The following is a 14657-nucleotide window of genomic DNA, read 5'->3' as shown; positions in this document are numbered from 1 at the left end:
CAATCTGGGTGCCCTTTTTTGAACTTGATCCAATCTAAATATGTCCCTAGTGCCTGTGAAATTCACAAGTCAGCTTAGTCACAGAGTACAGGGTGTCCAGAGTTTTATGAGGCAGGATTATACTTTCCCTGTCACATGAGGTAATTCTGCTGGGGTGAACCTGAAGTGGCATTCATCTTCATTAATGTGACTTGTGTTACACACACACATCCAGCGTGTAATTTACTGCCTTGTCTGGGGTCTGTCATCTCTGCCTTCAGATTTCTCACATTTATACAAAACCAGAAAAAACACCCTCTACCCTTTTCTTACACATATAAAATGAGTTGTGGAATTGAGGCAGTTAATCCTTAACACCCCCACCCACACACCTCCCATCGCCAACACATGATGACACAGAAAAATGCCCAAGGTGTCTGCTTGGAAAATTACGATCCTTCTCCATCTCCTGTTTTTGTGTGTAGGTCTGGCTTCAACTCTTTTTTCTAACGTGCTTGCAATTTTCTATTTGGGGCAGTGTTTGTCTTCTCATTGCCCTCTGAGTTTTGTTAAACCTCAGAACCTTGCACTTCATTCTTGGTGAAACTTCATTATGTTTACAGTTGTAATAGGAGAGAAACCTTGTAATCCAGTGTGATGAACTCAAACATTTAATATTGCGCAGTCTTCACATTCAAGGTTTGTGGGAGTAGGGGGTGTGTGTATTGCCTTATTTTAAAATTATTAATGACAGACTTAGGGGGTTAGTCTAGCAGGCGCATCGTAAAATTTTGTGAAGAATGGCATTGCGTTTTCATGTCTTAAAAGACTCAATAACTCAGCATAAAAGTGTTTGAAATTATATCAGCCTCCCCTGGAATGTTAGTATTTATCTTTACATCTCACGTACACATCCTGCTTTATTTTCTACCTACTTGCTTTCATATCATTCTCGCATACGAGATTACAAACTCCTTTACAGCAGAAATTGTGGCCTATTCATGTTTGCGTCTCTGTACTTGACTCACTCAGTAACTGCTTATTGAATCGAATCTTGACATTTCTGGGCCTTGCTGTACCTGCTTTGTAAGGATAATTCTATTTGGCTTATAAAGATTGTGGTTATATCTAATTCAAAGTTGCAAAACTGTTTAAAACTTTCTCAAAGTTAGTAGCCTAAGTGACTCATTTAGAAATGCATAGTTTATTTACATATGTGTGGGTGTAAATAGGTGTGACTATGTTTACATGCATGTCTATACTTTATAAATAAGAGGGGAAGTGAGCAGTTCGAGCATGTGAAAGTTTCAGGAGATGGACTCAGGGAGCGTTCTTTCGTTGCTCTGAATAAGAAGGGAGGAGGAACAGTGCCGGAGCCAGGAAGGAAAGCATGTTGTTTCCTTGGATTATTTTGTTTTCATTTGGTTCACACCTATGGAAAAGAGGACCCTTCCAGATTCATCAACATACAGGGAAAGGCAGTGCATGACACTGGATTTCTTTCTGCTGAAATAAGCAAGCTATGGTTAGCTGAAAGGCGTGGGAGATTTGGAGCTCGTACTGAATGCAGGCTGTACAAAGTTAAATAGAATAATCCACAGTTTTGAAACTATATGCCTATATTCTGTTTGCTGCAATACAAGCTACAGTGTTTTCTGCTCATGACCCATGTTTTCATAGTCGCCCATTGCTTTGTGTTGGTTGGTATAAGTGCACTTTGTTAGCTCACCCTTTTGTTCATTTGTAAAAGGTAGAACTCTCATCTTCAATTGTTTATGTTAAGAGAAGACCTTTTTTCTTTGATACTATCCAAATGAGAAGAGAATTTCCTTCTTGGAGTGGTGAACAGGAAGGCTGGGAAGGGCAGATGGCTAACCTCGGACCACATGTTCTCCGTGGTGCAGAAAGTAGATATGATTATGGATGGGGCTGTTCTGAGACAAGATATGTTATTTGTAATGTGAGCCAAGCAACGGCTACCCAAAAGTGGGAGGAGGGATGGAGTTGGATTATACCAGTAAGAAGAGGGTTCCTGGGAAAATATTCCAAGAATACAAATTCTATACTTAGAAGACTTCTTGTAAGAAAGTGAATCTAAGAAAGCAGTCAGGTTCGTTCCTCTGAAAAACATGAAATGTGTTACAAAAAGCCTTATAATATGGAGTCTGTCTGACCCCCACCCCACTGCTCCCGGGAATGCCTCCAGAGGTTGCAGCTCACTGGCGCCCCCCGGTGGTAATCAAGCTTTCTCCTATTTTACTGTATGGGTAAGACCCCTGTGGTGGTGAACGGGGCAAACTTCAATGTCCAGGGTTGGAAGGTGTATGTGGTTTTTTTAGGTTTTATTCAAGCTTCTTTGTCATTCTTTTTCTCATTTGTTTTAGGCCAAAGAACTGCCAACTCTGAAAGATAATGATTTCATTAATGAAGGCCAAAAGATTTATATTGATGACAACAACAAGAAGGTCTTCCTGGAAAAACTAAAAAAGGATGTTGAGGTAAGAAGAGTCAGTGTAGAGGCCATACTAATTGTATAAATATCAGCCCTGTTGGTTTTTAGGAGCTTTTTAAACCATCTATTTAAATCTGCAATCAAGGCAAAAACCTGTATACTCTAAAGTCAGACACGAAAGTGTCTCATGTTACATGATCTGCTTGAAAGCAAACACATGCCAGTTTAGCAGCCCTCTCATTTAGGCACCAAACACAAGCAAGCACCTGCTGTCATGTGCTGGGAATCCCCGGCCCCAGGCCCCTGTATTCTGTATTGGAATGGCCCATGAAGACTGACCTGCCCACACCAGCCAGTTTGGGAGGGGCCAGGGGAGTACTAGACTCTGTGTCAACCAGCAGAGCATCTCAAAAACAAATGTGCAGTCACTATTAGAGTCTTGGCACTTTCCCCTCTAAAACACATGTCAGTGCTGGTAAACATAGCCTGGATCACTTAATGTTTTCTTATCTCCACCAGTCACCACGAACCATGTCATGAGGCCCCAGTGAGGCCCCTTACACATCGTGGAACTAGCACAGAGGCAGCTTCAGCACAGAGGCAGCTTCGGACAGTAGGTCATAGGGGACAGTGGAGAGACATAAAACAGTGTCCAAGGGGCTTTAGTCCATAATGATGGAGTTTTGCTTTAAAACACTGTTCTAAACATTTAAAATGTACCTTTTCCTGTCATTTAGTTTATGATAAAGGCATTGCAGCTTTTCCATTGGATTTGCTCATTTAAGTCTTTTATAAATAAATCCAGGGAAAAAGATTTTCTTGGACTTCTTTGAGTTACAAAACAATGCAGTGGGAATTAGAATTTAGTCAGCTACTAAACTAAGGTTTTCTTAGCTGTTACTTTCATTCATTTATGTACACTTCCCGGCACACCAGTACAGGGCTGCTACTTAGAGGCTTTGTGGGAAGATTGTCTTTTTCGTGTCATTAAACAAAAAAAAAAGAGAAAAGAAAGAAAATGACTAAAGCCAAAGAGAATGACTGTCATACATTTATATTTCCCATGAAGGCAGAAGCAGTATAATTTCTTTTTATTATAAGAAACTCAGACTAAGTTATTAATACTTATTATTTTTAGACCATAAATAAGTTTAATAAAATTTTTTACATTATTTTAACCTTTATGGTATACACACTTGGGTTAGAACCTATATGTTGGTTATTTGTAAAGGGTGTAAGCATCTACTTTTTTGTTGCCATTGTTTTTAGAGACAAGGTCTTGCTGTGTTGGCCAGGCTAGAGTGCAGTGGCATGAGCATAGCTCACTGCAGCCTTGAACTCCCAGCTCAGGCAACCCTCCCACCTCAGCCGCCATAGTAACATGGGACTCCAGACGTGCACCACAGTGCCTGGCTAATTTTTGAATTTTTTTTTTTGGTAGAAACAGGGTCTCGCTATGTTGCACAGGCTGGTCTTGAACTCCTGGCCTCAAGCAATCCTCTCACCTCAGCCTCCCAAAGTGCTGGGATTACAGGCATGAGCCACTCTGCTTAGCCTATAAGCATCTACTTCAAACAGAGATACAAGTGTTTGGTTTTCTCTTGTAACATTTTCCTCCAGTCTTTCATTAAGGAATGTTTATAGTTTTCCTCAGTTGTCAGTGGTTATTAATAAAATGTATTAGTTAAGCATTTCCCCCTTGCTTTGGGATCTGTTTGATCCAACTGATAAGTGTCCTTAGTAAACATACTCTTGGGTTTTTATTGATTAATCAGCAAATCTTTGATACTGACAAGAATATTGTTTTAGCGATTATAGTAAGTAGCCATTAGGCTTATCTGTGACCTATCAAAAAAATTTTTTTTTTCCGTTGGCAGTATATCACTATGATATTTAGACTCCAGAAATAATGTAACTCAAGCAGTTTAAATTTACAGTTGAATTACAGAAGGATCCTCTTAGCTCTTTTGTTGTCTCTAATAATACCATTGATTAGAGGACTCATAGCCTAATCCCATACATGGCTCAAGCACTTAGCTGTTTCATTGAAATGGAGGCAGGTATAAAACATTCTTTCATTTAAAAATATTCTCAATAGCTGATAAGTGCCTTTAGTTTTGAAATTAATGCAGAACCATCATTAAATTTTTAAGCAGGTAATTATGGTGAAGTAGCTTGACATATGATCTTGATAATGAGGCTAGAATTTAATTGAGTTTCCTTTTTTCTTCAGTTCCATGCTTTCTAATTTAGCTAACTGACCCGTTGGAGTTTCATTACAGTTTTTTTGTTGTTGTTGCTGTTTTTCCTTAATGCCTCAAGTAGGGGATCTGAGTGTATTACAGCTCAAAAAATCTAGATTTTAGGAAAACTAATTTTCATATGAGATTCTAGTTGCTGTTTTTCTATCATTGAAGCCCGTTCTATTCCTGTGCCATGCTGGGTACTTGCATCCACATAGCTTTGCACGTAACTAAACACAGGTGAGTCTTTGCGTGCATGCGTACACACACACAAATTGGTGTATAAGGAGTGACAAGCACTTTTTCTTTCTGCCCTGTGTTTTGTCAACTCTGATCACGGCCCTCAAGAATCAACCCTGGTCTCTCCTCTCACTGACTCACATGATGCAAAACTGCTCTTCCTCTGTGGCATCCAGGAGCACCCCATCACAGGGCATTTCAGCTGTCCGAGGTTTACAGCCCCCCATCCATGGAGATGGGTAAGAGGGGATAGGGTGGTGGCAGTAGTGGGATGGGCGGCACCATTTATGGAGCACATCAAGCCCAAGTCCTTCCCATGCAGTCAGTGTCACTTGTCATTCTCAAAACAGCCCCTTGACAGTGCTCCTGCCCCTACCCTAGTTTGATGAATGAGAAAGCTGAGCCCAGAGACGGTATGTAATTTGCTCAAAGGCACAAAGCTTCTAAATTCAGACTGGGGTGTCAGACCCTCAGAGGGCACAGTCCTTAACTACTTTGACATAAACACAAGTTAAAAATACTTGTGAGAGCACAGTGGAGGCTCTGTTTTCTGATAATTGTTCCAAAGGAGGAGTATTATAATTTTTAACAAGTGGTAAGATACAACTGTTAAACAGGGTTGACTGGCATTTTAATTCTACTTCACAGATATGTTGGGAGATGGTGATGTGGTAGAACACAGTGTGTTAGTATAAATAAATCAACTGGAAACCATTGTAAGGATAATCTTAGACTCGCAAAGATCTTGAGGAAGATTCTAGCTCAAAGATTTGTCACAGCAAGGAATCAATTATTAAGGAATTAGATGAGAAGGGATATTCTGGGGGGAAAAAGGAGGCAGATCTAAGGTCTAGCAGGTGGTTTGTGAGAAGCTGGAAAGGAAGAAAAGCAGGGGACCTAAAGACTGAAAAATCTTCACACTTTGAAATCTTATGTTCTTAAAAAATAAAGAACAAATATATTCTGTGTTCCTGCAGTGGGCCGGAAGCTGACCCCACAGTGAAGCCCACACTCCCTTTCTGTCTTCTCTTTCCATCTGCAAGCTTCCAGCCCACAGGAGTTTTCTCTAACAAAAATCTCGGATTTATTGCCACACTTCATTCACTGTACCTCAGATCAGATTTAAAATAAAATTTGAGGCCAGGTGTGGTCGCTCATGCCTGTAATCCCAGCACTTTGGGAAGCTGAGGCAGGAGGATCGATTAAGCCCAGGAGTTTGAGACCAGCCTGGGCAACAGGCTTTTTGTAGAGACACCATCTCTACAAACAGTTGTAAAAATTAGCCAGACGTGGTGGTTCATGCCTGTGGTCCTAGCTACTAGGGAAGCTGAAGCAGGAGGATCCCTTGAGTTCAAGAGTTTGAGGCTTCAGTGAGCCATGATCACACCACTGCACTCCAGCCTGGGTGACAGAGCCAGACCCTATCTCAAAAAGAAATTTAAGATGTGAAGATCAGAGCTCATGAATTAACGGACTTTTCTATATGGTTCTTTTTCCCCGGTCCACAAACTGAAACCTCTTTAAATTTGAAATGTTGTTATTAAAAAAACTTCTACCATAATCAAAACAACATTGACAGTTACAAATAACAGCTCCCGTTATTTTGTGCAAGGCACCATATTCTTTCTCTCAGCTTCATTATCTTAATTCTTCCCCACCCGTGAGGTGAGCAGCATTGTCCCATTTTAAAGTCAGAATGACTGAAGATCCAGGAGGCAAACTCGTCAAGCGTGGAGCTAGCGAGAGGCCAAATCGGACTTGCTCTTTGCTTCTTGAATGGGCCTCCCTTGTCAGCATGACCTGTCCTTTTCACCACTGTGCCATACTTGGATTTTCCCATTTCCACCTCAGTCTCAGAGATTTGAGAACATGAATAATAATCCCAGCACTTTGGAAGGCCAAGGCAGGGGAATCACTTGAGGCCAGGTGTTCAGACCATCCTGGACAACATAGCAAGATCCTGTCTACACACACACACACAATTAGCTGGGCATGGTGGTGCACCTCTGTAATCCAGCTCCTCAGGAGGATGAGGCAGGAGGATCCCTTGAGCCCAGGAGTTCAAGGCTACAGTGATCTGTGATCACACCGCTGTACTCCAGCCTGGGCAACAGAGCAAGATCCCATCTCTTAAACAAAAAGAAAACATGTGCAATACCCATTGCGACTGCAATTTCCTCAGTCTTCTTGGGTGCCTCAGAACAGCTTCTTACCTAAAGATACAGTTTTCATCACTGAGCTTCTTACCTAGAGATACATTTTTCATCACTGATAGTTTTTGGGTTGTGCTAGGAGTTGACTGCACCTTTATTTCTTCCTCACTGGAAGATGAGAATAAGCAGTCTGACCACAGGTCTGAGGTCCAGGAAAATTACTCTGGGCCGCCCAGTGTGGCGAGGAGCCCAGATGGGGTGCCAGGGGAGGCTGAGCCCTGAAGGCTCATGTGGCTGGCCAATCCCAGTTGTCCCCTTCCCTCCGTGCCCTTTGGCAAATTAATCCCAGACAACCCCGACTTCTGTAACTAAAACACACTTGAAGGTCAGCCCGTAGACCTTCCCGTTAAGGGAAGCGTATTAAATGGTCGCCTTGCGCTTCCTTCCAAGAGATGTTGCCTCTTGCTGTCTCAGAAAGGTTTTCTGTTGTTGCTTTGTTGTTTGTATTTGGCTTTAGTAGTTATTTCCTGGTGGAAGCAGGTTGGGGACAATTAGGGAGAGCTGGGGGGACAGATAGGGATAAAGTAGCAGGCATCCTATTCTCTTGTCCAACAAGTGCCGAATACTTTCCTGAGCCCTCTGCCTGCTGGGAGTCGGGAATGCAGTGATGCCAAAACTTTAGAGCCCCTTTTGAGAGGCTGCCTTGCTTGGGAAAGAGAGAAGTTTTCAAATACTCCAGCAAAATGAATGTGCAACGAGGCCATGTGCCACTGGGGAGGGAGTGTACGGTGCCCTAAACACCCAGACTCTGGGGCTGTGCTGCTCTGTGTGGTGCCCTGCCGCTAGGCCTGAAGGCACAGGAGGAAGTACCTGCCCACAGGGAAGAAGCCCAGGAAGCAGGCAGAGCAGGGCTCAAGTGGGCTCCAGATGTGGATGGGGCCAAGCTATCCAGGCCTCCTGGGCCACGTGAGTTTTGTTTGTGCCCTGTGAGAAACGTGGCACTATGGAAATGTCTTAAGCAGAACAGGATGTGATCAGGTTCACATTTTGAAAACTTGTGCCCTTTGCAGAGGACTGGAGGGGAGGTTGAGGCACTAGTCAGGCTTTACCACTTCACACGGACCTTCCAAGCACCCAGAGGGAGCAGGGATGGGCAGGAGGGGGGCCTCTTCCCTGTCACTGCTCAAGCTGAGCAAGGTCTGGCCTGGCTCCAGAGAGGCTTCCAGGTGTAGGGAGGGAGGCCAGGGAAGCCGTAGATCCAAGGAGCAGAGCCAGGCACCATGCTAGGCTTGGGAGGGGCAGCGGAGGTGGTGAAGGAGACCCTGGCCTAGTCCTCCGGGAGCCCAGAGGCCTTGGAACAACAGGGCAGGGAGAAGTGGGCCCACCATGAGTGCCTCCCCACCACACACACCCCTCAAGCATTGGAGAAGACTGGGTACTTACACTGCAGTATTTTCCAAATAGGCTTCTGAAACCCGAGGCCGACAGGGCATTCTGACGGGGACGGGGATCACAGTGGTGCCAGGCGTGCTGCTGCTGACCGCCTAACCGTCCAGAGACCCACAGCACCGCGTCACGTGTGGAGGGCCTCCTCCGATGCCAGCTGATTTTAACTCATTACCTTCCTCCTAGGGTTGCGAAAGGAGAGGGGAAAGCTGCTTTAAGGTGGCCTCCAGAAGTAGCTGATACAGAGCAGAGAGTGCGGGCTCAGAATGGGCCCTGAATTCACCCCTCCTTGGATTTGAATCCTTGCACTCCCGTCCAGCTGCTGAATCTGGCTGCTGCCTCACACAGAGAGCCTGCCCCCTGCCTTGGATCTTGTCACCTGTCTCTATACCCTGGAATGCCCAGTTCTCTTCCACATCCACAGGCCCATATACAGCAGAGCTGTACCCGAGACCCAGCTCCCTGGCTGGCTTCACCGCGCTGGTGGAGGACTCAAGTGAGCCGTCCACCACTGCAGATTTCTCCCCACAGCCTGGCAGCTGCCGAGATTCTAGAGGAGGATGCTGGAAAGGAATCTGGCAGAGGGAGGTGCAAGTGGAAAGTTGGTTCTCATGTTAACTGTAATGGGGGAGTTTGGGGAAAGGCCAGGGGGATGAGCGGTGGCTTCCTCTCCTCTCTGGGACCCAGAAAGCTGAACGCAGGAGCCCCATGCTGCTTCCACGAGGGGTTTGCCTCTCTTTTTAAACAAACAGGTTTCTCCCACTTTGCTTAAATATTTGAGCGTAAGATTTGTGTGATTTCTATTTTCTGAGCTCGGAACAAATGGGGAAGATGTAGCTGGCCCCGGCGGATTCCTGGTGGGAAGGCTGCAAAGTGGGAGCTCTGGCCAGTTTGCGGGGCTGAGCGGGATGCTGGCTGATGGAGAATTGCAGGCACTGGGAACCAGCTGGAGAGTGGGACAGACCTGTGCCCAGGGGTCCTCTCCTCATCTGTAAGGAATCAGGGCTTCTCATTCAGTTTCGAGACAGAACTCCTTCCCAGCAGGCTGAGGAGAAATGGCTCTGCGGGGCTCAACAAATTGATTTCATTTTTAGCCAGAACTTCAAAACCTGTGATTTTCTCTGCTTGCCCTTTGCGTGAGGACATTTGCTTCCTAAATTCTATCAGCGTAGCCCAGAGGCTGCTCAGCCACTCTGCATTCCCTAGTGAGGTGGCGCTGAGTCCTTCCAGAGCCAGGACCGTGAACCTTCTTGGACCCCGAGCCCAAGGTCACAGTGGAACAGGACCCTGTGCAGAACCAGCCAGCCACAGGGTCAGGGGAGCCAGTTGGGTCCAGCCCACAGACGGGCTGCCACTGCTTTCACTCAGCATAACCGTCCACGTTTTATGGCAGTATTGGAACGTTGTGCTGAAGGTCTCAAATCAGAAAAGGGAAACAAAAAGAAATCGTGATCTGAAAAGTCAAAAAAGAACTGGGCAGACAGGAGTAGCCAAACACACAGAGCTGCGCCTTGCCCCCACATTATGTTGTAGCCGCGGCTGGAGGAGGAGAGGGAGGACAGGAATCCTGGGTGTGTGGGGCCTGGTGCAAAGCACCTTGTTGACCCGGACAGGACTGCATTGCTCACCAGAGGTGGACACAGTGCCTTTGCTTTTACTTATTTGCAACAGCGTAACAATCGCTTCGGCAGCCGCAGAGCATGCTGAATTCCAAGGTGCTTTCCCGAACCACCGCAAGAGACTCCGCTGGAAGCTACTTGGGAGGTGCCTGGGTTTCCCCCTTAGCCTGTCTTAATCGTTGGAAGGAACTTGCTCTCCCTCCCAGTCTCTCTCTGCATCTGTCACTGGTCATGCTTCCTGCTCTCTGATGAAACCCGGCCACCCTGTGATAGATCCACGCCTCTCCGCCTCCAGTGTGGCATTCCAGGGAAAATGGCCTGAGCTCTGAGCCAGCCTGAAGTGTGAGGCTCCCCTTTAGATAGAGAAACAGCCCCGGAGTGTAAGAACATCCGTAAAGGAGGCACCGGGCGCCTCTGCTGCCCCACCCCGCAGCCTTCCCTCCGGGTGTCACCCGAGCTTGTCTCCTTTTTTTAAACGTTGACTTTTATGTTTAAGGTGTGGCTGACTGACCCTGTCACCTCTGTCCCCAGTTTCTGGCCCAGCTGAAGCTCATGGACTATAGTCTGCTGGTGGGAATTCACGATGTGGAGAGAGCCGAACAGGAGGAAGTGGAGTGTGAGGAGAACGACGGGGAGGAGGAGGGTGAGAGCGACGGCACCCACCCAGTGGGGACCCCCCCAGATAGCCCCGGGAATACACTGAACAGCTCACCACCCCTGGCTCCCGGGGAGTTCGATCCGAACATCGACGTCTATGGAATTAAGTGCCATGAAAGTAAGTTTGATTACTGTGGACCCTTTTTCATGTGAAGTGGTTTGACTTTGGCCTTGTCATCTACCAGGAATCACTACCCCAGTTATGAGGGTGCTGTCCGGCAGCACTCATCCTCCAAACTCCAAAGAAATGGATTTGAGGACAAGAATATGTTAAAGGTAACCATGATCTCAGTGCTGAAACATAAGGCAATTGGACCTTTGAATTCTGTGATGTTGAGGGAATACAGCAAAACCACAAACTATACTATACATATACAACACACCTGTACATATGCACATACACACTGGCATACAACACGTTCATATGCACCCATACACAAACACCAGAAATGCTTTAAAATACTAATACATTTTTGCTTAGTTATCTATTTTATCTAAGTCAAAAGCATCATGAATCTAAGGAACACACATGTGGTCCTCTGTGACCCTTAGGTTGTCCTCTTGTCATCACCACCAGCGCGCTCCCTCTCAGGGATGTGAAGGGTGTGTGAAGCTGGGCCCTGTGTGTGGGGTGGGAATCTGATTTGCCGCCTAGACTGGCTCTGCCGTCCTCCCCAATGGAAGGGCCTGTGGCCTCTTCCCTAGAGTCAGATAAATCTTAATCCACCGTATCCAGGTGATTGGGTGCACCAGTTATTTGAATATTACATCCTACCTTAGCAACTTATCCATGACAAAACCAAAATATTTTTGTGATAGGATAAAAACAGTTTGTTTTTTGAGTAATAAAAACTGTGGCTCATCAGTTTTTTTTAAATCTCAAATGGCATATCAAGCTGAGGATGGGAGTGCTGTTTTGTTCTGTTTCTGTTTTGCTCACCAAAATGTTTTCTTCAATACAGAAAATTAGATAGTCAAATGTACTTTTCTTACTGTTCATATTTTTGGAAATGGATAGAAAACAGACATTGTAGCTGGGCGCAGTGGCTCACGCCTGTAATCCCAGCACTTTGGGAGGCCGCGGCAGGCAGATCACCTGAGGTCAGGAGTTTGAGACCAGCCTGACCTACATGGAGAAACCCCGTCTCTACTAAAAATACGAAATTAGGCGGACATAGTGGTGCATGCCTGTAATCCCAGCTACTCGGGAGGCTGAGGCAGGAGAATCACTTGAACTCAGGAGGCGGAGGTTGCTGTGAGCCGAGATCATGCCACTGCACTCCAGTCTGGGCAACAAGAGCAAAACTCTCTCAAAAAAAGAAAAGAGACACTGGAGTAGATATATGCCTTTATCCAGTTCTGATACTGTATCCAATGAGAATTATGAACGGTACATCAAATGGTAGAAAAGCATTAATGCACATAATTAGTTCTACTTGTTTTATAGGGTATTTTTAAATAGCATATTTCTTCACACCAAAGCAATACACAATCATTAAAGAAAATGCAAATTAATAATAAGAAAAGACTCAGTTCCACCGTTGGCTCTCCACTGTTGCTATGATGTTTTTAGCTGTTATTGTTTTTAAATTGGAGGGGACTGGGTTAGAGAGGCAAGCTGTGTGTTTAGTCAGGATATGCAGGAGTGGTATGGAGTTTGTCTGTGGACTCCTTCCATCCGCCTTCCGCTGAATCCCCTCCTTCCAGCCTCACTTCTCCCTCCCTCAGCAGCGATGCTGGCCCTGGTGGTGTCACATGTCCCACAGTCGTTGCTCTCCTGTCTCTGCAGACTCGCCTAGGAAGGAGGTGTACTTCATGGCAATTATTGACATCCTTACTCATTATGATGCAAAAAAGAAAGCTGCCCATGCTGCAAAAACTGTTAAACATGGCGTGAGTATCTCCATTTTGTTTCCTCGTCTCCCTCTCCTGGCTCCTCTGTGTGGCCTGTAACTCAGGGATCACTCCTTTCTGCCACTGAGCTGCTTTCTGCTGAGCCATTCAAAGCCGTTTAGTGACACTTGTTCCCTGGGGGCAAGTCATGATGTTCTGAGCATAAGACGCAGAACCCGCAAATGCGCACTGCTCACCCCTGCTCTTACCACAGCTCCCTGTGGCTTGCAGTGAGTCACTTAAACATGAACATCTCTTCTTTTTACACATGGGGGACACTGACAGGCATGCGCATCACTAGGATGTCATACAAATTATTTTTTGTTTGAAAAATGTTCCAGAGACAAAAGTGCGCAAGAATATAATGCAGTGTTTTAATATGGAATGTTCAAAACTGAAGCATGATTGTCTGCTTAAGACATTTCCAAAATGTACAGGATTCTATTTTTCTCACAGTGAGTTGTATTTTTCCACTACAGAAATCTTTTGAGTGCAAGATCAAAGTTGCATAATATTAATTACTCACCTTTAATGTGCTTGATGGGAATTTTCACTGCTCTAGCCATATGTTAAGCTATTGAATCCCCCATGAGAAGCCTATGAAAGAGATACTAGTGTACTTGCTTTTGTCAGTTGGAGAAACTGAGGAAGACAGCTTCAGGAGTAACTTGCCAGGGCCTCATACTAGGAAATGGTAGGGATGGGATTCCTCCTGAGGACCAGCCCCCCCGCTCTGTGTTCACGCTCATCCCCTTGCCTTGCCTGCAGACCCCTCCTGCCTGGCTGAACTTTACAGCTCGCCGAGTTCATGCTTGTATTGCAGGATGCCATCTTTGTTTTGCAGAGGTCCTGAAAGCCATAGAGCCCACCCCACACAGATGAATGTATGCCCTGGTTTGTTGGCCCTGGAAGGAGAGGTGCTTCCCACAGACTGCGTAGAGCTAACCAAGATTCGCCAGAACCAAAAACTCACTTGAAACCTCTTCTTTTCTATTTTAAAATAGAAATCAGCCTAACACTATATTCTATTTGCCAAAGAAATATTTCAGTCACCTTGTCAATAGCTATGGTATTCCTGCTGTATGCAGAGCACAGACCAGGACCTCCCCGCCCCTGAGCACGTCAGTAAGCAAGAGTGCCTGGTGGCTTCCACCCAACAGAAACTTTTGAGTACCCTTTTTAAACAAATGTCTGTACCAGGTGCACTACCCCCATTCCCTCATTCTGAGGCCAGTTCAGGAAGCTGAGGGAAGGGTCTTCAGAAGGTGGAGTGTATCCTAGCCAATATGGTTCCACATTCATCCCCCTATAAGCCACCAGTTTGCCTCCATAGTGTGACACATGGCATAAAATCACAGGTAGTTTGCAAGAAGAAAATATTACTCTCAGCAAAGGAACGCTGTGTTAAGCTGCTGTTGGGGACCATTCCCTGCCTTGGAGCCTGGGCTCCTCCATGCAGCCCAGGCCTGGAAATATTACAAGTTCCCCCGTGAACATGGGTGTCTGAAAACAGCACCTGCTCACTTAGCAAAACTCTGATCTTGCCCTTTGCAGCTGAGGAAACTGGCCAGTGGCTCCCTTGAGTTGCTGGCCTGCACCTTGCATCTCATAATGGAAAAATCCCCCACTGGGCTTCTGCAGGGGGCCAGGCTTGCTCGCTCTCTGCAGGGGGAACAGTGGCACCCCTGTGTGCTGCTGCAGAGGGAAGCCATCACCTGGTTATGGTGCAGGGAATGGGCTGGGGGCGGCTGTCCCGGAACCTGTGGCTGCTGCGGTTGCCCCTCATGTTTGAGCACTGAGTTGGACGCCTCTGTCCGAAACCAAGGGGGTCCTGGAGAAATAATGCGGCTTTAAGTCATTGTCATTAAGTTTTCCCTTTTGCCAAATGTTGTCATTCTCAAGGTGGCTCCCGTCTGCCTTCCTGAAAAGTATAATGTAAGTATCGTTTCCGTGGCTTCTGAACAATTCCACTGTT

General features: G+C 45.9%; 1 protein-coding gene across 6 annotated transcripts in view; it reads left to right on the top strand.

The window, feature by feature from the left end:
• Positions 1-14657, top strand: part of PIP4K2A (phosphatidylinositol-5-phosphate 4-kinase type 2 alpha) — a 180902-nt gene that overhangs the window by 163697 nt on the left and 2548 nt on the right. For all 6 annotated transcript variants that reach the window (XM_008002491.3, XM_008002490.3, XM_073018784.1 and 3 more), the window contains 3 exons: positions 2364-2477; positions 10664-10907; positions 12579-12682. In XM_008002491.3, the coding sequence (XP_008000682.1) occupies positions 2364-2477; positions 10664-10907; positions 12579-12682 (462 nt within the window). The remainder of the gene's footprint in view (positions 1-2363; positions 2478-10663; positions 10908-12578; positions 12683-14657) is intronic.

This window comes from Chlorocebus sabaeus, chromosome 9, assembly GCF_047675955.1.
Source record: "Chlorocebus sabaeus isolate Y175 chromosome 9, mChlSab1.0.hap1, whole genome shotgun sequence".
NCBI lineage: Eukaryota > Metazoa > Chordata > Mammalia > Primates > Cercopithecidae > Chlorocebus > Chlorocebus sabaeus.
Note: the sequence above shows the minus strand (reverse complement) of the source record. Positions and strands in the feature narration are given on the sequence as shown.